Below are 26,033 nucleotides of genomic sequence, written 5' to 3'. Positions count from 1 at the left end.
CTTTGGGCTGAGAGCATTTTCCAAGAACACATATTAAACAAGCAAAGTTTAGTGTGCGAAATGTATAAAATGCTGCTGCTCGCTGACAACTGACAAATGCAAATACAACCGTGAAGAAAGAAAACAATATACTCTAAAATAACTCAATAACATTTATGACAAAACTTCCATTGCGTTGGAGGTTATTCTTTGTATTGTTGTTATGTATACTTTCTTCGTTTATCCAAAATATTTCCTCCTTGGATAGTCTTATAAATTGTGTTTTCGAAACATTATATATAAACTATGCAGCAAGCTTGGCATAAATTGCATTTCTCTAACTTTCCACTGTGTACAGCAATGGTTTGTGTGAAAGTCCTTGGAAAAAGTAATGGATTATAAAAGAAAGTATTATCATAAAATTCCTAACAGTGTGTTTTAGGTGTTTTTTTCAATTTTTTTGTCCCAATTCATTAAAAAAAAATCCAGAAATTTTCCACTTTTCACCCTGGCTTTTAAAAAAATAAAAACTTTAGGCAGATTATGCCGGATCACATTGAAAATTGTTGATTCAGATCATACTCCTTTTTCGCTCTCCCTGCAGAGTGACCTCTATAGATTTCAGAGAGCGTGCCCAAAACACTCTGATAGAAGTCAATAAGTCACTTTTCGACTGACTCTTCTCTACCGTAACGCCAACCTGCAAGCTGCTCGTGCAGCACTTCAAGTGAACTGGCTATTTTATATAATCTGTTAAAGAAAGAAAAAAAAACATATGCAAAGAAAATTACAAAATACGGTAAGATAAATTCATGTTAGAGTCAAGCTAAAATATAATTTAAAAAATTGTCCTGTTATTTCCATATCTGAATTGGCAATACAGCTGATTTAAGTGTGGTGCATTGGAAGGAGTATCACATTTTAGATCATGTTGAGTGTTGGAAAGCATTTCTAGCTTGCTGAAGATTAGAAGAATGAACTCCTGTAACTCATTTCTCTTGATGATAATGGAATGGGATTTCATGTCATCCTAATGAGATTTTCTTAGAGAATTGTTACGATGATTCTTTAGTCTCTTCATTAGGACACATTTGATTGATGCTTTAGGTACTTATTTTAACGGTCATAATAATGGTAATGATAAATTGTAGGAAAAATAACTTGTAAATAGTAAAATATTATTCTATATATGAGGTAATCTATTTGTGCTTTAGATTAATTTCTTCTCTTTATAATGCATTGTGAAATAGTGATTTTGCAACTGGATGTTAAACTATATAGACAGTAAAGTATTGTGGTTCAGTGCGATGATGAAGAGTTATTTTGGTTACTTTCCGATTAGAACAAAAAGAGAACTTTTAAATATATATCATATTGTCCACATATTTTTCTAAAATATAATCAATTAGGTGGGGCCTGATCTGATATCTCTACTTGTGAAAGATAAAAATCTAAAGGTCTGAACTATAAAGTGTTTTTAGTGTAATCACCAAAGGATGCTTTAGACTTCTGTCCAAAAACGCGTCTTTGGTTTTTATCACATGTGGCTTGTTTCTACAATTTTCACGTGTTCGAATGCAGAAGTTATTTTTTTAGTGGAATACAGTGCAGGATTTACAATCCAAAGAATACAGTAGCAGTCTGTAAGTGAGAAGATGCTACTATTATTAATGCTATACAGAATATACTTATAAATGAAGATTCTTAGGGCATAAATTGGCCAATTCATGAGAGTCCACCAGACAGCACTTGTGACCTTTTTTTTATAGAACCCTAAATCAAAAATTTGTCAAACATGTCTCACGTGGGCTAAAAGCCTAGAAATTTAAATGGCAGGTAGGATCCAGCACTAATAAGGGACTTATGTATATTCTGTATAGCAGTAATGCAGTTTACATATGATACTCAATGTTTGCTTATATCTTAGCCCATACACTGTGCTGCTGTATTCTTTGGCTTGTACATTATATTCATAGCAGCTTGAACCTAATTCACACTTATCTTATTCTGTTAGGAGGTGCAGGTCATTTTTTTTTCCAGTTCAGGTATTAAATATCTTAGGTTATGTTCACACGTTGCATTTTTGCTGCTTTTTTTCTGCAGCCAAAACCCGCTCTCTTGGCAGTAAAAATGCTGCAGCTAAAACACAGGTTTTGCTGCGCTTTTTGCTGCTTTTCTTACTGCGTTTTTGCCGCGTTTTTCAGGATCCCAAAGTTAAGCTATGTTTCCGCCTTGCAAGAATGAACAATACAAGGTGTTAGGCCTCCAATGGAAGATGTATATAAAAACAGTTTTGAAAAAAAAGGGCAAATTGATCAAAATTTTTATTGTAAAAGTTTTTTTAATTTCATTGTCACTGATTCAACTAATTCAATAAAACTATGCTTGGAGTCAAGAGAAACAAAAGGATTGCTTTAAAAAATTGAAGTGCAAATTTCATTACAGTAATAAACTGCTATCATCCATGCTCATGCGATGAAACCAACACATCATGGGTTTCACATCCTGCTTATTTTCACTAAAAATGCTTCAAAAACTGCCAGCAGTGCTTTTGCTGCATTTTTACGTTTTCTCATTGTTTTTTGGGGGCGAAAAAAACATTGCAAAAACACTGAATGAATTGACATGCTGCAGTTTTCAAAAATGCGGCCATTTTCCAATTCAGTCAGGAAAAATAAACATGTATTAGCATTAGATTTCTAAAATTGCAAAGCTTTAGCAGGTACAATAAAAGCAACTTTTAATTTGCATAAAAAAATACATTAAAAAAATGCTGCGAAAACATAACGTGTGCGCATAGCCTTACAGAGTCTATGTTTCTGATGGCACTTCAGTATTTCAAGCATGGTTCCCTGCATACTGTTAAATCGATGTCTGATCAGTAACTTTACAATATCCATTTTCTAGGTGTAAACTTAGTTTTAGAAGTCACTTAACCCTAATTTTCTTAGAATTTAATGCAATATTGGGTTTTACTGTACAAATATTAATTTATGTAGATTGTCAAAATGTTATGTGCAAATATTGTATTTGTTTTATGCAAAATGTATTTTCTAATTTTAGGTTAAAAGTGTAAACCTATCTGAAGGAGAGCACCTGTCAATTCGAGGTATAAGTGAGGAAGGTCTTGTGGTCCTGGCAAATGAAACTCTTCTGGTTGAAGGTCAAGTGATCCGAAGTCCTACCAATAGCCTTTCCGTTTACTTCAAAACATTCCAGGATGATACAATCGGAACCTTTCAGCTGCATTATCAAAGTAAGTGTCTTATAGTGTTTCTATATTTACGATGAATATTAACCCCTTAACGACCGCCGATACGCCTTTTAACGGCGACCGCTAAGGGTACTTAAACCACAGCGCCGTTAATTAACGGCGCTGTGGAAAAAGTAAATAGCGCCCCCAAGAGTCGGATTTTCTCCAGGGTCTCGGCTGCCGGGGGTAGCCGAGACCCCAGAGAACATGATTCGGGGGGGGGTTTACCGACCTCGCATTTGCGATCGCCGGTAATTAACCGTTTACCGGCAATCGCAAAAAAAACCAAAAACGCGATTTCTTTTTAATTTCTCTGTCCTCCGATGTGATCGCACATCAGAGGACAGAGAAATGGGGTCCCAGGTAGCCCCCCAATACTTGCCTGTCTCCCCCGGTGCTCCTTGTGGCTCCCGATGGGCAACGCCATCTTCAAAATGGCGGGCACATGCGCAGTGCGCCCTCCGGCCGGCACCGGGAGAATATTTGGGGTCTCGGCTGCCGGGGGTAGCCGAGACCACAAAGAACATGAACGGGGTCGGTTTTACCGACCCCTGTTTTGCGATCGCCGGTAATTAACTGTTTACCGGCGACCGCAAAAAAAAAAAAAAAAGCAAAGTGTAATTCTCTGTCCTATGATGTGATTGCACATCAGAGGACAGAGAAATAGGGGGATTTGGGGACCCTATTATACTCACCAGTGTCCCTGGGTCCTCCTGCTGCTCCTCCTGGTCTTCTTGGCAAAAGAAAATGGCGGGCGCATGCGCAGTGCGCCCGCCATCTGTTGCCATCTGCCGGCCGGCAGGAGAAGAGCAGTTGGGGCTAAAATTAGGGTTAGGGCTAGGGTTAGGGCTAGGGTTAGGGTTAGGGTTAGGGCTAGGGTTAGGGCTAGGGCTAGGGCTAGGGTTAGGGCTAGGGTTAGGGTTAGGGTTAGGGCTAGGGCTAGAGTTAGGGCTAGGATTAGGGCTAGGGTTAGGGCTAAATTTAGGGTTAGGGTTGGGGCTAAATTCAGGGTTAGGGTTGGGGCTAAATTTAGGGTTAGGGTTGGGGCTAAATTTAGGCTTAGGGTTGGGGCTAAATTTAGGGTTAGGGTTCTTTCACACTTACGTCGGTACGGGGCCGTCGCAATGCGTCGGCCCGACATACCGACGCACGTTGTGAAAATTGTACAACGTGGGCAGCGGATGTAGTTTTTCAACGCATCTGCTGCCCAATCTATGTCCTGGGGAGGAGGGGGCGGAGTTACGGCCACGCATGCGCAGTCAGAAATGGTGGACGCGACGTACAAAAAAACGTTACATTGAACGTTTTTTGTGCCGACGGTCCGCCAAAACACAACTGAACGTGTGGCCATCCGTCACGATCCGTCGGCAATACAAGTCTATGGGCAAAAAACGCATCCTGCGGGCACATTTGCAGGATCCGTTTTTTGTCCAAAATGACGGATTGCGACGGATGCCAAACAATGCAAGTGTGAAAGTAGCCTTAGGGCTAGGGTTAGAGTTGGGGCTAAAGTTAGGGCTAGGGTTGGGGCTAAAGTTAGGGTTAGAGTTGGGATTAGGGTTAGGGTTTGGATTAGGGTTGGTATTAGGGTTAGGGTTGGCATTAGGGTTACGCTTGGGATTAGGGTTAGGTTTGGGATTAGGGTTAAGGCTAGGGTTGTGATTAGGGGTGTATTGGGATTAGGGTTAGGTTTGAGGTTAGGGTTGAGATTAGGATTAGGGGTGTGTTGGATTTAGGGTTTTGATTAGGTTTATGGTTAGGGTTGACATTAGGGTTGTTTTGGGGTAAGGGTTGTGATTATCGTTAGGGTTAGTGATTAGGATTATGGATCGGGTTGGGATTAGGTTTAGGGGTGTGTTGGGGTTAGGGTTGGAGCTAGAATTGGGGTGTTTCCACTGTTTAGTTACATCAGGGGGTCTCCAAACACGACAGCCAATTTTGCGCTCAAAAAGTCAAATGGTTCTCCCTCCCTTCTGAGCTCTGCCGTGCGCCCAAACAGTGGGTTACCCCCACATATGGGGCATCAGCATACTCGGGATAAATTGGACAACAACTTTTGGGGTCCAATTTCTCCTGTTACCCTTGTGAAAATAAAAACTTGGGGGCTGCAAAATCTTTTTTGTGGAAAAAAAAATATTTTTTTATTTTAACGACTCTGCATTCTAAACTTCTGTGAAGCACTTGGGCATTCAAAGTTCTCACCACACATCTAGATAAGTTCCTTGGGGGGTCTAGTTTCCAAAATGGGGTCACTTGTGGGGGGTTACTACTGTTTAGGTACATCAGGGGCTCTGCAAATGCAACATAACGCCCGCAGACCATTCTATCTAAGTCTGCATTCCAAAATGGCGCTCCTTCGCTTCTGAGCTCTGCTGTGCGCCCAAACAGTGGTTTACCCCCACATATGGGGTACCAGCATACTCAGAACAAATTGGACAACAACTTTTGGGGTCCGATTTCTCTTTTTTGTGAAAATAAAAACTTGGGGGCTAAAAAATCTTTTTTGTGGAAAAATTTTTTATTTTTTATTTTCACGACTCTGCATTCTAAACTTCTGTGAAGCACTTGGGCATTCAAAGTTCTCACCACACATCTAGATAAGTTCCTTGGGGGGTCTAGTTTCCAAAACGGGGTCACTTGTGGGGGGTTACTACTGTTTAGGTACATCAGGGGCTCTGCAAATGCAACATAACGCCCGCAGACCATTCTATCTAAGTCTGCATTCCAAAATGGCGCTCCTTCGGTTCCGAGCTCTGCTGTGCACCCAAACAGTGGTTTACCCCCACATATGGGGTACCAGCATACTCAGAACAAATTGGACAACAACTTTTGGGGTCTGATTTCTCTTTTTTGTGAAAATAAAAACTTGGGGGCTAAAAAATCTTTTTTGTGGAAAAATTTTGTATTTTTTATTTTCACGACTCTGCATTCTAAACTTCTGTGAAGCACTTGGGCATTCAAAGTTCTCACCACACATCCATGGGGGGTCTAGTTTCCAAAAAGGGGTCACTTGTGGGGGGTTTCCACTGTTTAGGCACATCAGGGGCTATCCAAACGTGACATGGCGTCCGATCTCAATTCCAGACAATTCTACATTGAAAAAGTAAAATGGCACTCCTTCTCTTCCAAGCTCTGCGGTGCGCCCAAACAGTGGTTTACCCCCACATATTGGGTATCGACGTACTCAGGAGAAATTGCACTCCAACTTTTGTGGTCTAATTTCTCCTGTTACCCTTGTGAAAATAAAAATTTGGGGGCAAAAAATCATTTTTGTAGAAAAAATTCGACTTTTTATTTTCACGGCTCAACGTTATAAACTTCTGTGAAGCACATGAGGTTCAAAGTGCTCACCACACATGTAGATAAGTTCCTTAAGGGGTCTAGTTTCCAAAATAGTGTCATTTGTGGGGGGTTTCCACTGTTTAGGCAAATCAGGGGCTCTCCAAACGCGACATGGCGTGCAATCTCAATTCCTGCCAATTCGACATTGAAAAAGTAAAATGGCGCTCCTTCACTTCCAAGCTCTGCGGTGCACCCAAACAGTGGTTTACCCTCACATATGGGGTATCGACGTATTCAGGAGAAATCGCACAACAACTTTTGTGGTCTAATTTCTCCTCTTACCCTTGTGAAAATAAGAATTTGTGGGCGAAAAATCATTTTGTGTAAACAAATGCGATTTTTTATTTTCACGGCTCCACTTTATAAACTTCTGTGAAGCTCTTGGGGGTTCAAAGTGCTCACCACACATCTAGATAAGTTCTTTAAGGGGTCTAGTTTACAAAATGGTGTCACTTGTGGGGGGTTTCCACTGTTTAGGCACATCAGGGGCTCTCTAAACGTGACATGGCGTCCGATCTCAATTCCAGCCAATTCTGCATTGAAAAAGTCAAACGGTGCTCCTTCACTTCCAAGTTCTGCGGTGCGCCCAAACAGTGGTTTACCCCCACATATGGGGTATTGTCGTATTCAGGAGAAATTGCATAACAAAATGTATGGTTACATTTCTGTTTATACACTTGTGAAAAATAAAAAAATGGTTCTGAATTAAAATGTTTGCAAAAAAAAGTTAAATGTTCACTTTTTCCTTCCACATTGTTTCAGTTCCTGTGAAGCACGTAAAGGGTTAATACACTTCTTGAATTTTGTTTTGAGAACCTTGAGGGGTGTAGTTTTTAGAATGGTGTCACACTTCATTATTTTCTATCATATAGACCCCTCAAAATGACTTCAAATATGATGTGGTCCCTAAAAAAAAAGGTGTTGTAAAAATGAGAAATTGCTGGTCAACTTTTAACCCTTATAACTCCCTAACAAAAAAAAAATTTTTTTTCCAAAATTGTGCTGATATAAAGTAGTCATGTGGGAAATGTTATTTATTAACTATTTTTCGTGACATATCTCTCTGATTTAAGGGAAAAAAAATACAAAGTTTGAAAATTGCAAAATTTTTAAAATTTTCGCCATATTTCCGTTTTTTTCATAAATAATCGCAAGTAATATCAAAGAAATGTTACCACTAACATGAAGTACAATATGTCACGAAAAAACATTCTCAGAATCAGCGGGATCCGTTGAAGCGTTCCAGAGTTATAACCTCAAAGTGACAGTGGTCAGAATTGTAAAAATTGGTTCGGTCATTAAGTACCAAATTGGCTCTGTCACTAAGGGGTTAAATATATGCAGAACTGAAACATTCTTTTAAGAGACGTTTTAGCTAAAGCCAAAGTATTTGCTATAAATGCTTTAAAAATATGGGTTTTACTTGTGAATTACAGAAATCTCAAACAATGTATTGGCTCTTTCCTTCTTCTCCCCCTTTGTAACATCTGTGCCAGTTCCTGTCTCTTCAGTTCCTGCTTGGCCGCTGGGCAGTGCGCAACTTTGTTAAAAATGATGCATGACAGTCCTGTTTAATTCATGGGACTTTTGGTGCCGCTAGATCAGAGATCAATGGAGTTTATGGTCTGGCTTTTTGATTACTTGTTTCTGAGAAACTTGGGCGGGGCTTCCTGCTATATAAACCCATGGGTTTCTGACTTCCAAAGACAGTCAATTAATCTTTGTTGCCTGACTTGTGCTCTAGTCCCTACTTCTACTGGTTTCCTGATTCCTCCTGTTTTCTAACCTCAGAGTGAATGTTGACTATACTCTTGTTTTACGATTCTGTTTCTGAGATGTCCTCTTGGCTTTGACCCTGCTTGATGACCTTTCCTGCCTCTGGTTCACTCCTTCGGACAATAGACCTTCCTTAGAGGCAATCCATTGGACCCTATTTTAAGATCAGATCCTTATACAATGGTTAAAGGGTGACGGTTGAGGTTCCAGATGGAGTGATTTGTTCTAAGTTTGTCCAACGCAGCCTTGTGGCCTCTTACGGTTATGATACCCCTCTCCTGTTTCGTACAGCTGTATGTTCTCCAAATAGTGGGGGTTTCAGAGGCAGGACTCCACTTATCAGAATTTACTGATGTAAACTACTGACAAACCGCTCTAATTGAGACAACAGCTAAAACAGTTTGAAGACTTCTAATGGCCACTTCATGGTTACAGTGACAATAGACACACTATTTATATAGTTCAATTCCTTTCCGAGTGTAGACAGTTAATCTAACATATTGATTGGCTAACAAAATGCTGATGTGAGTGATGTACAAAATAACAAATAGCAAAGAAAATTTGGTTTCCAGATGAATGCATTAGTGGTGTACAGTATATAGAGATGTATAGTGAGCTTAGCTATTTTTTTTAAGCTCTTAAGAAGTAAAAGTATTTTGTTTTGAAATGCCGAACCATCTGTGTATATTCATTTCCCATGTGTTGGTTTTGTTTGATTAGATGAAAGTTGAATTTCATCCTCTAGAGTGAATCACGTAAACAGTGTCTTTTAAGTTGTGAGAGCCTGTTCTTTAGAAAACATAAAAAAGATAACTTATATTTGAAAAATGTGCTGAAAACACAAGTTCTTCTTCTGTATACATCTGTATCTAGAGCTCATCTATCACAATAGTATCATTTATATAATTGACAATATAATAAAGCTAGAATACTCTGCTGCCAAAGAAATAAAGCTGAACATTCGTATCAGACTGCAGTTATCTGAGCCTCTCGATTTCAGGCCATGATATAATGTGTAGATGGTAGATGTTGGGGGAAATGAGAATCACACATATTACATTTCAATACTTAATTCCCTTTGGAGCGTGAGCACTCACCCGAACCAAGAAAGCATTTCCATTCAGAATAAATAAATCAACATGGGAGAAGGGGAAAAAGGATTTTCTCAGTGCCCACCAGAGTATCACAGGACCACAGGTGCCAGGTTCAATGTGGCTGGAGGCCACTTGTAAATGCAGGCAAAAAAGGAAAAATTAGCACCAGGTGATTTCCATAAAGATCCATCTATGCTTAAAGACTTAAAGTCCGAAACCCGTCAGGCATGCGAGGGATGTTTGCCCCCTTACATTTAACACGTATGTTTTCAACTTTTTACAAATAATGTATAATTAAATGACAAAATTAGAATTTTTATGGAAATCACCTGGTGCCGGATTTTCCTTTTTTGCCTGTATTCAGAATAAATAGCTGTTAGCTGAATGAGCAATTAGATGACTTCTTGTATATGGCAATCTTAAGTGTATTTACCGACTCTGTAAGTCCTTCCATACATATGACATACTGTACTGATACTGTTACACCATATTTTGGGTTCCATGTATGGAGTACCAGAACTGTACTGTTATGGTTCAACTTTGGGTTATATAATATCCACACAAATTGCCAATGGCAATTTGTGTGCATACCATGTGCAGAGCATGCTCAGAAGCTGAGCCTGCATTATACCCAGTAGTGTGTGCTCTAATTTCTGCTGTTCAACTAATAAAAACCACTGTCATTCATTGACAATGGCATGTGAATAATTCAATCAGAGGTACATGCTTGCACTAGCATAATCCCATGTCAGCGTTATCATAGGAATCCAATAGTTTGTCATGGAATGAGCCTGATGAAAGTACAGTTGGCTGCCATGTTTTTCATCCTGTGAGGCTAAGCCTAGTGGTTGGCTTCACGGGAGAATGTCATTTTGTCTGTATTGTATTGTATCGCAGTACATAGAACAAGTGATCAATTAATACTTGTTTAAAGTCTATAAAAAAATCTACAAAATGAAAATAAAAAAATTAAAAAAGACCACATTTTAAAAAATATAAAAATTCTAATCACTCCCTGTTAGGGCTAGCGGAACGCACCAAATAATAAGACAGATGGAGTAAGGTGCATTCTTAGCCTGGGGTCCACCGTGCAGAGATGGAACCTGCTGCCAAGTAATGATGGACTATATGGCGGTACCATATAGCGAACCCTGTTGTGTCACAGGACCGCGGCACCGCACCAAAAGCGCAAGCAAGGAGTCTTAGAATCCCAAGACACAGGATTTGAGTACATATAGACCTCATGCGCTCGACACCGCTACTGTGGTGTCAGAGTGACTGAAATAATTATAATAAAGAAGCACAAAAGTGCATGCGGTGCCGCGCTGGCGAACGCCACTAACCACCCAGGTTTGGGTCAGGAAAGCTCTGTGAAAGCGCACGGTGCCGCACTGGCGGTCACAGCAATTAGAGGCTGTAATGTGTGTAATGTGCTGATGGTAAATCGGACACTAGATAGCAATCATCCACCTTCCGCGAGCAATCATACAATAGGGAGGGGATTTTAAAGAATGACTTTCATCCATCGACATACATCCATCAACACACACACATTATCAAGACTATACTAGCGCATGGCCGTGCGGCCATGCGAGCCTTAAATAGTTGCAGCACGTTTAGGACCTTCAGAGAAGGACCAACGGAGTTGCTGCAGTACCTGAGCATGTGACCCCAGATCTCCACTGAGAGATCTTGCCATGGGCATGCTCAGAGTGCAAAACAGGACTTGGTCCTAGCACCCACAAGGACCTTCCAAGAAGGACCAATGAGCTAGCTGCAGTATCTGATCATGTGACCCTCGATCTCCACTGAGAGATCTCACTCTGGGCATGCCCAGAACGCGAAAAGCAGGACTTAGTCGCAAAAACGTCTGCTCGCCACTGCCCAGCACTGACTACAATGGCAGAAGCAGGAAATGCAGCAGTAACTCTATTAACAGAGTGAGACTGAGCAAGACGCTGGGACCAACGTATCCACTGAGCAGACTCCACTGTGGCTGGAGAAGAATGAGAGACCGCAGCGGAGATGGTTCGAGATTCCCCCTGTGCAGAAGCGGGAACTTGACACCTAACATTACCCCCCCTCCTAGGGCCCCCCCTCCTAGGACCTCGCTACGATCGAAGGCAGCAATGAGCTGTGGAGCTCGAATGTTTTCAGCAGGCTCCCAGGACCTCTCCTCTGGGCCATAACCCTACCAATCCACCAAATAGAATTTTTTGCCACGTACTACCTTGCACCCCAAAATAGCGTTCAGCTCATAATCGTCTGTAAACAAACCCGATGTCCCAGCAGATGACTCGGAAAACCGGGACATGTATACAGGTTTCAAGAGGGACACATGAAAGGTGTCGGTGATACCCAAGCGTGGAGGAAGAGCCAGATGGTAGACCACAGGATTAACCTGTTCGAGGACCTTAAAGAGACCCAAGTAGCGAGGTGCAAATTTAGTGGACTCAACACGCAGCCTGATGTTACGGGCGGAGAGCCACACTAAGTCGCCAGGGGCAAAGGTCTGAGCGGGGTGCCGATGTGCATCGGCGGAGGACCTCATTCTCTCCTTGGAGGACCGAATGGCATCCTGAGCACGGTCCCAGATGTCCCGTGCCTCCACAGCCCAGTCTGCCACCCTGGAGTCGGCGGAAGACACAGGCATGGGCACAGGAACACGCGGATGCTGGCCGTAATTTAGGAGGAATGGAGTCTGACCGGTGGAGTCAGCTACGGCGCTGTTAAGCGCAAACTCTGCCCACGGTAGCAAGGATGCCCAGTCATCCTGCCTGGCAGAAACAAAATGTCATAAATATGTGACCAGGGTCTGGTTGGCCCTCTCTACCAACCTATTCGTCTCGGGATGATATGCCGAAGAGAGATTCAACTCAATACTGAGTAGACGACAAAGCTCTCTCCAAAATCGAGACGCAAACTGGGGACCCCGGTCACTAACAATTTTGTCTGGCATACCGTGTAGGCGAAAGATATGTTTGATGAACAACACAGCCAAAGCCCGTGCAGAAGGTAGCCGTGGAAGAGGCACCAAGTGCACCATTTTGGAAAACTGGTCGGTGATCACCCAGATAATGGTGCAGTTACGGGACTTGGGTAAGCCCACCACAAAGTCCATCCCGACCATCTCCCAGGGCCTGTCTGCCACCGGCAGAGGGTAAAGCAAACCAGATGGCCGCTGCCGAGGGGCCTTGTTCTTGGCGCAAGAGACACACGCCCGAACATATTCTGCAACATCACGAGCCATATGCGGCCACCAGTATGTCCTCGCCAGTAACTCAGATGTCCTTTTGGAACCAAAATGTCCACCCACCCTGGACGAGTGTGCCCAAGAGAGAACCTCCATTCGCAAACTGGATGGTACAAAAGTCTTGCCCGGAGGCAGAGACTCTAGTGAAACCGGGGCCACAGTTCTCAAGCTCTCAGTGGGGACAATAAGCCGAGGCTCCTCTTCCTCCTCCACAGATGACACAACGGAGCGAGAGAGAGCGTCGGCCCGAATGTTCTTCTCCCCAGAAAGGAAATGGAGGGTGAAATGAAACCGGGAGAAGAACAAGGACCATCTGGCCTGGCAAGAATTCAACCGCTGGGCTGTCTGAAGATACACCAAATTTTATGGTCTGTTAAGACCTGGATGGGAAAACGAGCTCCCTCCAAGAGATGTCTCCACTCCGAGAAAGCCAACTTCATGGCTAGCAACTCCCTGTCCCCGATGGAATAATTCCTCTCTGCTAGTGAGAAGGTCTTAGAAAAGAAGAAGCAAGGATGCTTCCGACCTTGAGCATCCTTTTGGAAGAGGACTGCTCCAGCACCAACAGAAGTGGCATCCACCTCCATGATAAATGGCTTATCTACATCGGGGCGATATAGGATGGGAGCGCTAGCGAAGTGTGACTTTATGGAGTTAAAGGCCTTGGAGACCTCCTCAGACCACAATTTGGGATTTGCCCCCTTCTTGGTGAGGGCAACCAAGGGAGCTACCAAAGTTGAGAAGTGTGGAATGAACTGGCGATAATAATTAATGAATCCCATAAAGCGCTGCACCGCTTTGAGAGAATGGGGTTCCTGCCAGTCCATCACAGCCTGTAGTTTGGCAGGATCCGTAGCCAATCCCTGGGCAGAGATAATATAGCCTAGGAAAGGTACGGACTCCTGCTCGAACATACACTTCTCCAACTTGGCATAGAGGGAGTTTGCCCGTAGAAGGTCGAAGACTTTGCAAACATCTCTCCGGTGGGAGTCAATATCTGGAGAGTAGATGAGAATATCATCCAGATAGACTACGACCGAGGTGGAGAGCATATCCCGGAAGATGTCGTTCACAAAGTCTTGGAAAACGGCTGGGGCATTACAGAGCCCGAAGGGCATCACCAGATATTCACAGTGCCCATCCCTGATGTTAAAAGCCGTCTTCCAGTTGTCCCCCTCACGGATGCGAATCAGGTTGTAAGCACCCCGCAGATCAAATTTAGTAAATACCCTTGCTCCCCGAAGCCTATCGAAGAGCTCAGATATTTAGGGCAAAGGATACTTATTCTTAACGGTGATGGCGTTAAGACCCCTGTAGTCTATGCATGGACGCAATTCCCCATTCTTCTTCTGCACGAAGAAGAACCCTGCCCCAGCAGGTGACACTGACTTCCTAATGAATCCTCTTGCCAGATTTTCCTGGATGTACTGTGACATTGCCTCCGTCTCGGGGAGAGATAATGGGTAGATTCGACCCTGGGGAGGCTCAGCACCAGGCAAGAGATCATAGGGGACAGTCATAGGGGCGATGGGGTGGAAGGGTCTCCGCCGCCTTTTTGGAGAACATGTCAGCATGAGACCAATACTGCTTGGGGAGAGAGGATAGGTCTGTGGGTACCTCTGTAGTAGCAACCTGAACGCACTCCCTCTGACACCTACTCCCACAAGATTCAACCCATCCCAGAATTCTGCCTGAGGACCACTCAATATGAGGAGAGTCGTACCGTAGCCAAGGTATCCCCAATAGAACCTCATCTATTCCCTCAGGAATGACAAGCAGAGATATAATCTCCTGATGGAATGGCAACATGGACAGAGTAAAAGGGATGGTCTGGTGTGTTATCTGTGAGGGCAGTGTCGACCCAATCACCACTCGTACCGTTACTGGTTGAGCTAGCATAACCAGGGGTATTGCGTGACGTTGGGCGAAGGCAGAAGACATAAAATTACCCTCCACCCCAGAATCCACGCAGAGCTCTACTGAGTGGGAGAATGAGCCTATAGTAATTGTCCCCTTAAAGGACAATTTGGAGGCAAACGTTGCCGTGTCTAGTGTACCTCCACCAACTACCACTAGATGCTGATGTTTCCTCGACCGCTGAGGACATCTGGTGGCAAGATGCCCTGACTTCTGGCAAACATGGCAGACCTCGAGTGCATAAGCGGTCTGGGACTTAGATCCTGCTCGTGACACTTCCATGGCCTCATGTGACTCAGGAACCTGGACCGGAGATTCCAGCGGTTTGGCGAAGGTGGGAGCCAACCGGAATCTCTGCCTACAGTGGGCTCGCTCGAGCCTCTGCTCGTTAAAACGGAGGTCAATTTGAGTAGAGACAGTTGTTAGCTCCTCCAGTGTGGCAGGAATCTCCCTAGTGGCCAGAGCATCCTTAACGTGATCAGCCAGGCCCCTCCAAAATATGGGGATAAGGGCTTTATCCGACCACTCCAGCTCAGAAGCTAAAGTGGGGAAGTGGATGGCAAAATGGCTGACCAAGGACTCACCATGAGTTAGTGCCAGCAGTTGGAGCACCGTATCATGGGTGACTTGAGGTCCTAAAAAGACCTGTTTCAGTGTGCTCAGAAACAGCAGAGCACTCTGCACCACATTATCGCCACGCTCCCACAGCGGCATAGCCCATTCCAACGCCCTGTCCGACAAGAGAGACACAATAAATCCCACCTTAGCCCGCTCTGTAGGAAAACGTGCAGCCAGGAGCTCGAGGTGAATAGAGCACTGACTCACGAATCCCCTACAAGATTTGCTATCACCAGAAAATTTCTCTGGCAGCGGGAGGCGAGATAATGTCGGAACAGGGGTGGCAGTGGACAAGGTTGCTGCAGCCACGCTAGCAGCCTGTACAGCAACTGCGGTAACATCCACAGCTGAGGTTGAGCTCTCGAGAGCCGCCAACCTACCCTCCAGCTGCTGGATATACCGCAAAGATTGCTGTTTGTCCGTCATTACTAGCCAGACCCTGGCGCTAGTATAATGTTAGGGCTAGCGGAACGCACCAAATAATAAGACAGAAGGAGTAAGGTGCATTCGCAGCCCAGGGTCCACCGTGCAGAAATGGAACCTGCTGCCAAGTAATGACGGACTATGTGGCGGTACAATATGAATACACACACGGGTTAACCTCACCCTGTGTGAAGGAAGCGAACCCTGTTGCATCACAGGACCGCGGTACCGCACCAAAAGTGAAAGCAAGGAGTCTTAGAACTCAATCCCAAGACACAGGATTTGAGTACATATAGACCTCATGCGCTCGACACCGCTACTGTGGTGTCAGAGTGACTGAAATAATTATAATAAAGAAGTACGAGAGTGCATGCGGTGCCGCACTGGCGAACGCCACTAACCACCCAGGCTTGGGTCAGGAAAGCGCTGTGAAAGCGCACGGTGCCGCACTGGTTGTCACAGCAATTAGAGGCTGTAATGTGTGTAACGTGCTGATGGTAAGTCGGGCGCTAGGTAGCAATCATCCACCTTCCGCGAGCAATCATACAATAGGGAGGGGATTTTAAAGAACGACTTTCATCCATCGACATACATCCATCAACACACACACATTATCAAGACTATACTAACGCATGGCTGTGCGGCCATGCGAGCCTTAAATAGTTGCAGCACGTTTAGGACCTTCAGAGAAGGACCAAGGGAGTTGCTGCAGTACCTGAGCATGTGACCCCAGATCTCCACTGAGAGATCTTGCCCTGGGCATGCTCAGAGTGCAAAACAGGACTTAGTCTTAGCACCCATAAGGACCTTCCAAGAAGGACCAATGAGCTAGCTGCAGTATCTGATCATGTGACCCTCGATCTCCACTGAGAGATCTCACTCTGGGCATGCTCAGAACGCGAAAAGCAGGACTTAGTCCCAAAAGCGTCTGCTTGCCGCTGCCCAGCACTGACTACAATGGCAGAAGCAGGAAATGCAGCAGTAACTCTATTAACAGAGTGAGACTGAGCAAGATGCTGGGACCAACGTCTCCGCTGAGCAGACTCCACTGCAGCTGGAGAAGAATGGGAGACCGCAGCAGAGATGGTTCGAGATTCCCCCTGTGCAGAAGCGGGAACTCGACACCTAACACTCCCATTCCTCCTTTCCCAATTAAAATAAATAAATAATAAACATGTGGCATTGCTGCATCCATAATAGTCCAGCCCCACTGGTAAAAGCCACTAAGAGAAAAGAAATCAAAAAGCCAGATTAGAGACATATCCATTTCAAGAATTCTGCTAAAAGTTGCAAAAAGCAATCAAAATACCATAGCTAGCTACCACAAAATTATATCAACAAAAACTTGAGCTCACAAGGCAAAAAATCAAGCCCTCACATGTCTCTAAAAAATGAAAACCTGTTATTGTTAGAGGAAATGGCAACACAGACAAGTTTTTGCCACCAATTGTATTTTTTTTTCATTCCTTAAATAAAAAAAATATGTGTATATGCATACAGATATATATTTTTATGTAAATAATGGAAAAAATTGTAAAATTTGTGAAAAAAAATTGTGAGGAATATTGTTGTTTTTTATTTTAACTCTTATGCATAAGACAATGGCGTCGGTGGAATGGGCAATGTCGTAAGTATGGTTTAATTAAGATTTATTAACGGAGTCTTTGTCATTCTTTCAATTAAAGGACTTTTTCTGATGTCTGTGTTTTTATACAATATGACTATGGGGTAAGTAATGGGGGTGTCGTGTTGACGCCTATCCATTACTAACCTCTGGGCTTGATGTCACCTGACAATATCAACCTACTCAACTATCACCCCACTTGCTACCGCTACAGGGCAAGCTAAGTGTTAGAATTGGCATATCTTCTAGATGCGCCATTTCTTGGGTGGCTGAGAGCTGATGTTTTTAGCCTGAGAAGGCCAGTATCCATGGCCCCTTCCTAGGCTATTACTATCAGCCCTCTGCTGATTACGAAAGTTACACGGACCAAACAACATTTTTTTTAATGAAAAATAAACTTTTAATCATTAAATACATTACAGTAAGCTACACACACTGTACTAATTGTATTTGTCAGTGACATCTGTATATATATCTATTCTATGTGTATATACTATGTGTAATCCATCTATTCTGTGCCGACGTCTCCTGCTGTGATTTTACAGTATGTGGCTGCAGAATTGCCGGCTTTTCATAGATGGATAGATAGATAAATACAGTGGGGGAAATAAATATTTGATCCCTTGATGATTTTGTAAGTTTGCCCTTTGACAAAGACATAAACAGTCTATAATTTTAAGGGTAGGTTAATTTTAACATTGAGAAATAGAATATCAAAAATAAATCCAGAAAATCACATTGTATATATATATTTCTTTGCAGTTTGCAGTCAGAAATAAGTATTTGATCCCCTACGAACCATTAAGGGGTCTGGCTTCTACAGACCAGTTAGACGCTCCTAGTTAACTCATTACCTGCATTAACCCCTTTACCCCCAAGGGTGGTTTGCACGTTAATGACCAGGCCAGTTTTTACAATTCTGACCACTGTCCCTTTATGAGGTTATAACTCTGGAACGCTTCAACGGATCCCGGTGATTCTGACATTGTTTTCTCGGGACATATTCTACTTCATGATAGTGGTAAAAATTCTTTGATAGTACCTGCATTTGTTTGTGAAAAAAACGGAAATTTGGCGAAAATTATGAAAATTTCGCAATTTTCCAACTTTGAATTATTATGCAATTAAATCACAGAGATATGTCACACAAAATACTTAATAAGTAAAATTTCCCACATGTTTACTTTACATCAGCAAAATTTTGGAACCAAAATTTTTTTTGTTAGGGAGTTATAAGGGTTAAAAGTTGACCAGCAATTTCTCATTTTTACAAAACCATTTTTTTTAGGGACCACATCTCATTTGAAGTCATTTTGAGGGGTCTATATGATAGAAAATACCCAAGTGTGACACCATTCTAAAAACTGCACCCCTCAAGGTGCTCAAAACCATATTCAAGAAGTTTATTAACCCTTCTGGTGCTTCACAGGAATTTTTGGAATGTTTAAATAAAAATGAACATTTAACTTTTTTTCACAAAAAATTTACTTTAGCTCCAATTTGTTTTATTTTACCAAGGGTAACAGGAGAAAATGGACCACAAAAGTTGTTGTACAATTTGTCCTGAGTACGCTGATACCCCACATGTGGGGGTAAACCACTGTTTGGGCGAATGGGAGAGCTCGGAAGGGAAGGAGCGCTGTTTGACTTTTCAATGCAAAATTGACAGGAATTGAGATGGGACACCATGTTGCGTTTGGAGAGCCACTGATGTGCCTAAACATTGAAACCTCCCACAAGTGACACCATTTTGGAAAGTAGACCCCCTAAGGAACTTATCTAGAGGTGTGGTGAGCACTTTGACCCACCAAGTGTGTTCTGCCTTCCTCCACGTAGGATGCTGTGTGGATTCCAACATACGGCTAAACCTTCATCCACATCCCAGTAAACAGACTGTGTTGATGCTTAAGTCTTATTTATTAGGGTGATGATAACCAAAACTATAACGTTGAACAACAATGGTGGACAGTATTCATAGTAGATGATCGAATAGTGAATGATGTTGATGTACAAGGTGGATGTTCAGTGAATAATCATAGTGGATGACTGGTGAAAAACTGTAAAGAATAACAGCATTTCAGTATATGCACATACAGGGTGCAATCACATAAGTAACTGGGACATTACAGCAGAAATTATACAGAGTGCATTACACAGTAATTCTGCAGCACTGCCCTATACTATACAAAGATGCATCTATCTAAATGCAGAGTACACATTAGCCTAACTGCAAGCTGCAAAGCACAATTGCCTAACTATATCTGACTATAGGAACTGCATAAGGCTTAAATACTAACACAAACATAAGATGCATTAAACCTTTATAAACGTACCGAGATCCGTTAGGACAGGGGTAAGAAAGTAAGCGAGACAGGAGCACGTGTGCCTCTCTTCAGAACTGAGGAAAAATGGCTACTGAAGCTTGTCTTCCACAAGAAGAATGAGGGCGGAACTAACCCATAAGACATTGCTCTTCTGAGGGAAAGGTTGGTAAACAACATGAAAAGTAGGCAACTGATGACCTCCAGTGGCCACAACTTGAATAACATGATAATTAACTTTCTGCACATTAAGATGGGCAGAACACTCCCCGCTTGGCGTCAACAGATGCCACAATTAGGTTCCTTTGGGGAAAATAATAATACAAGCTCGGTAACGGGCCTGAGGAACAGTTTGTTCTCCCCAAGCTTGCACACTCTGACCTCTACTTTCCGCACTTTCCCATCTTTACTGGGAAGGGTCTTAATGACTAGGCCGAGAGGCCACTTGTTCCGATGTGACTGACTGTCTTTGACGAGTACAACATCGCCAGATTGAATGTTTGGGCGGTCTTTCTGCCACTTTGTCCTGGTTTGCAGAGTGGAGAGATACGGTTTCCTCCATCTATCCCAGAAGACGTTGGTCACGATTTGTACTTGCCTCCATTGTCGTCTGTAGAGGTCTTTGTCATTGAATTCTCCAAGTGGAGCTTTCGGGACACAGGTTTTCTGTGTGAGTAACATTGCAGGAGTAAGGATGGATGGATCTCCAGAATCACTAGAAAGTGCTGTCAGTGGCCTGGCATTCATGATGGCTGAGACCTCTGCCAAGAACGTGGATAAACTCTCTTGTCTAAGTCTGGTGTTAGCTTGCAAGAAGATAGAGTCTAATATTCTGCGTGCTATCCCTATCATCCTTTCCCACGTGCCTCCCATGTGTGAAGAGTGTGGTGGATTGAAGGTCCAGGTACATCCTTGCTCACCTAGATACCTTTCCACATTAGCAATGTCCAGATTGGAAGGGATTTGGAGTTCTCTTGCCGCTACGATGAAATTCGTACCTCAGTCAGAACGAATGTGCTTCACAGGGCCCCTGATTGCGATGAAGCGTCGAAGTGCATTTATAAAACTTGATGTGCCCATCGATTCGATTACTTTGATATGAACGGCTCTGATGGACAGACACGTGAATAGAACTGCCCAACACTTTGCTTCCGTAAGTATTTTTCTAGTCTGTCGTGTAGCCACAGACCAAGGACCGAATACATCTAGTCCAACATTGGTGAAGGGGGGTTCAGTACTGAGTCTGTCGAGTGGAATATTGCCCATCTTCGGATTTTGGAATGTGCCCCGGAGTTTGCGACACGTAACACAGTCGAAGATGAGTTTGCTCACTCTTCTCTTAGCTCCAACTATCCATAGTCCAGCTGCCCGTAGTTTTCCTTCAGTGAACAAACGGCCTTGGTGTCTCACTAAGACATGATGATGTTGAATCAGCAGGGTTGTTACGTGATGACGTCCAGGAATTATCACCGGGTGCTTCTCTGAAACTTCTACCTCAGCTTCTTGAAGACGACCACCAACTCTCAGCAGCCCTTCTTGATCGACAATCGGATCGAGCTTCCTCAGCCCACTGACCTCAGGAATGGGTTGTCCCTTGTTGAGGTTGTCTATTTCTCTGCCATAGGTTTCTCTTTGTACGGCACGAAGTATTATAACCTTAGCTCTTTCCAGGTCGGGAGCAGAAAACGCAAGCCTGCAGTGATGCCAACCTTTACAAGGTCTCTGGCTATCAGGTAGTGCTGACTTGTAGGACTGGGTTACATGAAATAGACAAGCTATAGCTCGAACAAGTGACTTCCAGGTGGAGAACCTGCTGAACTGGTGAGATTCGAGGTGGCAGCTTGAAATCTCTGTATGTAGAGCAGACACTTGAGGTCGGATCTCTTCGTCTGTGTCTGGACCCACAAGTTCGAAAGTTTCAGGCCTGCTGATGTGGGGCATCGAACGGTACAAAGAGGTAGGACCTGTGAACCATGATGTGTCCTTCAGATAACTGGGAGCAACGGATCTAGTCGCGTGGTCCGCAGGATTGTGGTGAGTAGGTATGTAGTGCCACTGATTAGGGCCGGTGGATCTTCTTACCCGAAGTACCCGGTTGCTGACGTAGACGTAGAAGCGTCGTGTCTCGTTACAGATGTACCCCAGTACCATCTTGCTATCGGTGTAGAACTCTGCATCTTTGATCTTCAGACTCGTCGCATCCGAGATCAGTTCAGCCAACTCAACTGCAAGGACAGCAGCACAAAGTTCCAGTCTGAGTATCATGTGTTCCCGAAGTGGCGCCAATTTCGTCCGGCTCATAACGAACCCGATATGGCATTGTCCGCTTACGTCTATGGTTTGGAGGTACGCTACTGCTGCAATCGCTTTGACTGATGCATCACAGAAAATATAAAGTCTTTGCGTTTTGACCTCTGTGGATGGCACAGGAGCATACGGTCGTTTCACACGAAGGTTGGTCAGGGCTTCAAGAGACTTCCTCCACTCTGCCCACAGGTCAGCCTTTTCCGCTGGAAGTGGATCATCCCAATCTGTAGTGTCTTGGGTGAAGTCCCTGAGCATCAGCTTTCCTTGGATGGTTACTGGAACTACGAACCCCAAGGGGTCGTATAAACTATTCACGAAGGAAAGAACTCCTCTGCGCGTGAAGGGTTTCTCATCCTTGCTGATCTGAAAGGTGAAGGTATCTGTCTTCAGTTCCCACAGCAATCCAAGGCTCCGCTGCATGGGAAGGGGGTCGATGCTGAGGTCTAAATCCTTTAGATCACTGGAATAGTCTTCAGAGGGAAAGGCTTCCATCAACTCTCGGCTGTTGGAAGAAATCTTGTGTAACCTTAGGTTAGACTGAGCGAGCATGTCACGAGTCATAGTAACATAGTTAGTAAGGCCGAAAAAAGACATTTGTCCATCCAGTTCAGCCTATATTCCATCATAATAAATCCCCAGATCTACGTCCTTCTACAGAACCTAATTGTATGATACAATATTGTTCTGCTCCAGGAAGACATCCAGGCCTCTCTTGAACCCTTCGACTGAGTTCGCCATCACCACCTCCTCAGGCAAGCAATTCCAGATTCTCACTGCCCTAACAGTAAAGAATCCTCTTTTATGTTGGTGGAAAAACCTTCTCTCCTCCATACGCAAAGAATGCCCCCTTGTGCCCGTCACCTTCCTTGGTATAAACAGATCCTCAGCGAGATATTTGTATTGTCCCCTTATATACTTATACATGGTTATTAGATCGCCCCTCAGTCGTCTTTTTTCTAGACTAAATAATCCTAATTTCGCTAATCTATCTGGGTATTGTAGTTCTCCCATCCCCTTTATTAATTTTGTTGCCCTCCTTTGTACTCTCTCTAGTTCCATTATATCCTTCCTGAGCACCGGTGCCCAAAACTGGACACAGTACTCCATGTGCGGTCTAACTAGGGATTTGTACAGAGGCAGTATAATGCTCTCATCATGTGTATCCAGACCTCTTTTAATGCACCCCATGATCCTGTTTGCCTTGGCAGCTGCTGCCTGGCACTGGCTGCTCCAGGTAAGTTTATCATTAACTAGGATCCCCAAGTCCTTCTCCCTGTCAGATTTACCCAGTGGTTTCCCATTCAGTGTGTAATGGTGACATTGATTCCTTCTTCCCATGTGTATAACCTTACATTTATCATTGTTAAACCTCATCTGCCACCTTTCAGCCCAAGTTTCCAACTTATCCAGATCCATCTGTAGCAGAATACTATCTTCTCTTGTATTAACTGCTTTACATAGTTTTGTATCATCTGCAAATATCGATATTTTACTGTGTAAACCTTCTACCAGATCATTAATGAATATGTTGAAGAGAACAGGTCCCAATACTGACTCCTGCGGTACCCCACTGGCCACAGCGACCCAGTTAGAGACTATACCATTTATAACCACCCTCTGCTTTCTATCACTAAGCCAGTTACTAACCCATTTACACACATTTTCCCCCAGACCAAGCATTCTCATTTTGTGTACCAACCTCTTGTGCGGCACGGTATCAAACGCTTTGGAAAAATCGAGATATACCACGTCCAATGACTCACCGTGGTCCAGCCTATAGCTTACCTCTTCATAAAAACTGATCAGATTGGTTTGACAGGAGCGATTTCTCATAAACCCATGCTGATATGGAGTTAAACAGTTATTCTCATTGAGATAATCCAGAATAACATCCCTCAGAAACCCTTCAAATATTTTACCAACAATAGAGGTTAGACTTACTGGCCTATAATTTCCAGGTTCACTTTTAGAGCCCTTTTTGAATATTGCCACCACATTTGCTATGCGCCAATCCTGCGGAACAGACCCTGTCGCTATAGAGTCCCTAAAAATAAGAAATAATGGTTTATCTATTACATTACTTAGTTCTCTTAGTACTCGTGGGTGTATGCCATCTGGACCCGGAGATTTATCTATTTTAATCTTATTTAGCCGGTTTCGCACCTCTTCTTGGGTTAGATTGGTGACCCTTAATATAGGGTTTTCATTGTTTCTTGGGATATCACCTAGCATTTCATTTTCCACCGTGAATACCGTGGAGAAGAAGGTGTTTAATATGTTATCTTTTTCCTCGTCATCTACAACCATTCTTTCCTCACTATTTTTTAAGGGGCCTACATTTTCAGTTTTTATTCTTTTACTATTGATATAGTTGAAGAACAGTTTGGGATTAGTTTTACTCTCCTTAGCAATGTGCTTCTCTGTTTCCTTTTTGGCAGCTTTAATTAGTTTTTTAGATAAAGTATTTTTCTCCCTATAGTTTTTTAGAGCTTCAATGGTGCCATCCTGCTTTAGTAGTGCAAATGCTTTCTTTTTACTGTTAATTGCCTGTCTTACTTCTTTGTTTAGCCACATTGGGTTTTTCCTATTTCTAGTCCTTTTATTCCCACAAGGTATAAACCGCTTACACTGCCTATTTAGGATGTTCTTAAACATTTCCCATTTATTATCTGTATTATTAGTTCTGAGGATATTGTCCCAGTCTACCAGATTAAGGGCATCTCTAAGCTGGTCAAACTTTGCCTTCCTAAAGTTCAGTGTTTTTGTGACTCCCTGACAAGTCCCCCTAGTGAAAGACAGGTGAAACTGTACAATATTGTGGTCGCTATTTCCTAGATGCCCGACCACCTGCAGATTTGTTATTCTGTCAGGTCTATTAGATAGTATTAGGTCTAAAAGTGCTGCTCCTCTGGTTGGATTCTGCACCAATTGTGAAAGATAATTTTTCTTGGTTATTAGCAGAAACCTGTTGCCTTTATGGGTTTCACAGGTTTCTGTTTCCCAGTTAATATCCGGGTAGTTAAAGTCCCCCATAACCAGGACCTCATTATGGGTTGCAGCTTCATCTATCTGCTTTAGAAGTAGACTTTCCATGGTTTCTGTTATATTTGGGGGTTTGTAACAGACCCCAATGAGAATTTTGTTACCATTTTTCCCTCCATGAATTTCGACCCATATGGACTCGACATCCTCATTTCCTTCGCTAATATCCTCCCTTAAAGTGGACTTTAGACAAGACTTTACATAGAGACAAACCCCTCCTCCTCTCCGATTTTTACGATCCTTTCTAAACAGACTGTAACCCTGTAAGTTAACTGCCCAGTCATAGCTTTCATCTAACCATGTCTCGGTTATTCCCACTATGTCAAAGTTACCTGTAGATATTTCTGCTTCTAGTTCTTCCATCTTGTTTGTCAGGGAGTCCTCTTTAGTAGACTGATTGCGGCCTCACTTGTCGGTGTGGACTTCAAACAGTCATCCACGTAAAAATCCTTTTCCACAAAGGACCTGACGTCCGAGCCATACTCTTCTTCACCCTTTTTGGCAGAATGTCGGAGGCCGTAGATTGTGACCGCTGGGGAAGGGCTGTTCCCAAAGATGTGTACCCGCATCCGATACTCTTCGATGTCTTTGTCCGGGTCGTTGTCACGGTACCAGAAGAACCTCAGGTAGTTTCTGTGTTCCTCTTTGACGAGAAAACAGTGGAACATCTGTTGTATGTCAGCCATAAATGCCACTGAATCTCTTCGGAAACAGAGTAATACTTCCAGAAGTCTGTTGCTGAGGTCTGGGCCCGACAGTAAGACATCATTCAATGACACGTCTTCGCATTTGGCAATTGTCGAATACCACTCTAATTTGACCTGGCTTCTTAGGATGGTACACTCCGAAGATGGGCAGGTACCAACACTCCTCTCCGTGTTGAAGTGCAGGTGCAATCTCTGCATGGTTGTTCTGGAATATCTTTCCCATGAAGGTAAAGAAATGTTCCTTCATCTCAGGTGACTTCTGAAGCTTGTGTCTTAGGGAGATGAATCTGCTGTAGACCAATTCCTTGTTGTTGGGTAGGCGTCTCCTCTGAGGTCGAAATGGTAGAGGTGCGACCCAACTATTCGACGTATCCTTG

General features: G+C 43.4%; 1 protein-coding gene across 1 annotated transcript in view; it reads left to right on the top strand.

Annotated features, from left to right (window-relative positions):
• Nucleotides 1-26,033, top strand: part of SEZ6L (seizure related 6 homolog like) — a 781,385-nt gene that overhangs the window by 474,868 nt on the left and 280,484 nt on the right. The window contains exon 5 of the mRNA XM_069759107.1: nt 3,043-3,235. Coding sequence (XP_069615208.1) covers nt 3,043-3,235 — 193 coding nt within the window. The remainder of the gene's footprint in view (nt 1-3,042; nt 3,236-26,033) is intronic.

The sequence above is a fragment of the Ranitomeya imitator genome, chromosome 1 (assembly GCF_032444005.1).
Source record: "Ranitomeya imitator isolate aRanImi1 chromosome 1, aRanImi1.pri, whole genome shotgun sequence".
Lineage (NCBI taxonomy): Eukaryota > Metazoa > Chordata > Amphibia > Anura > Dendrobatidae > Ranitomeya > Ranitomeya imitator.
This window is presented reverse-complemented; position numbering and strand designations above follow the sequence as displayed.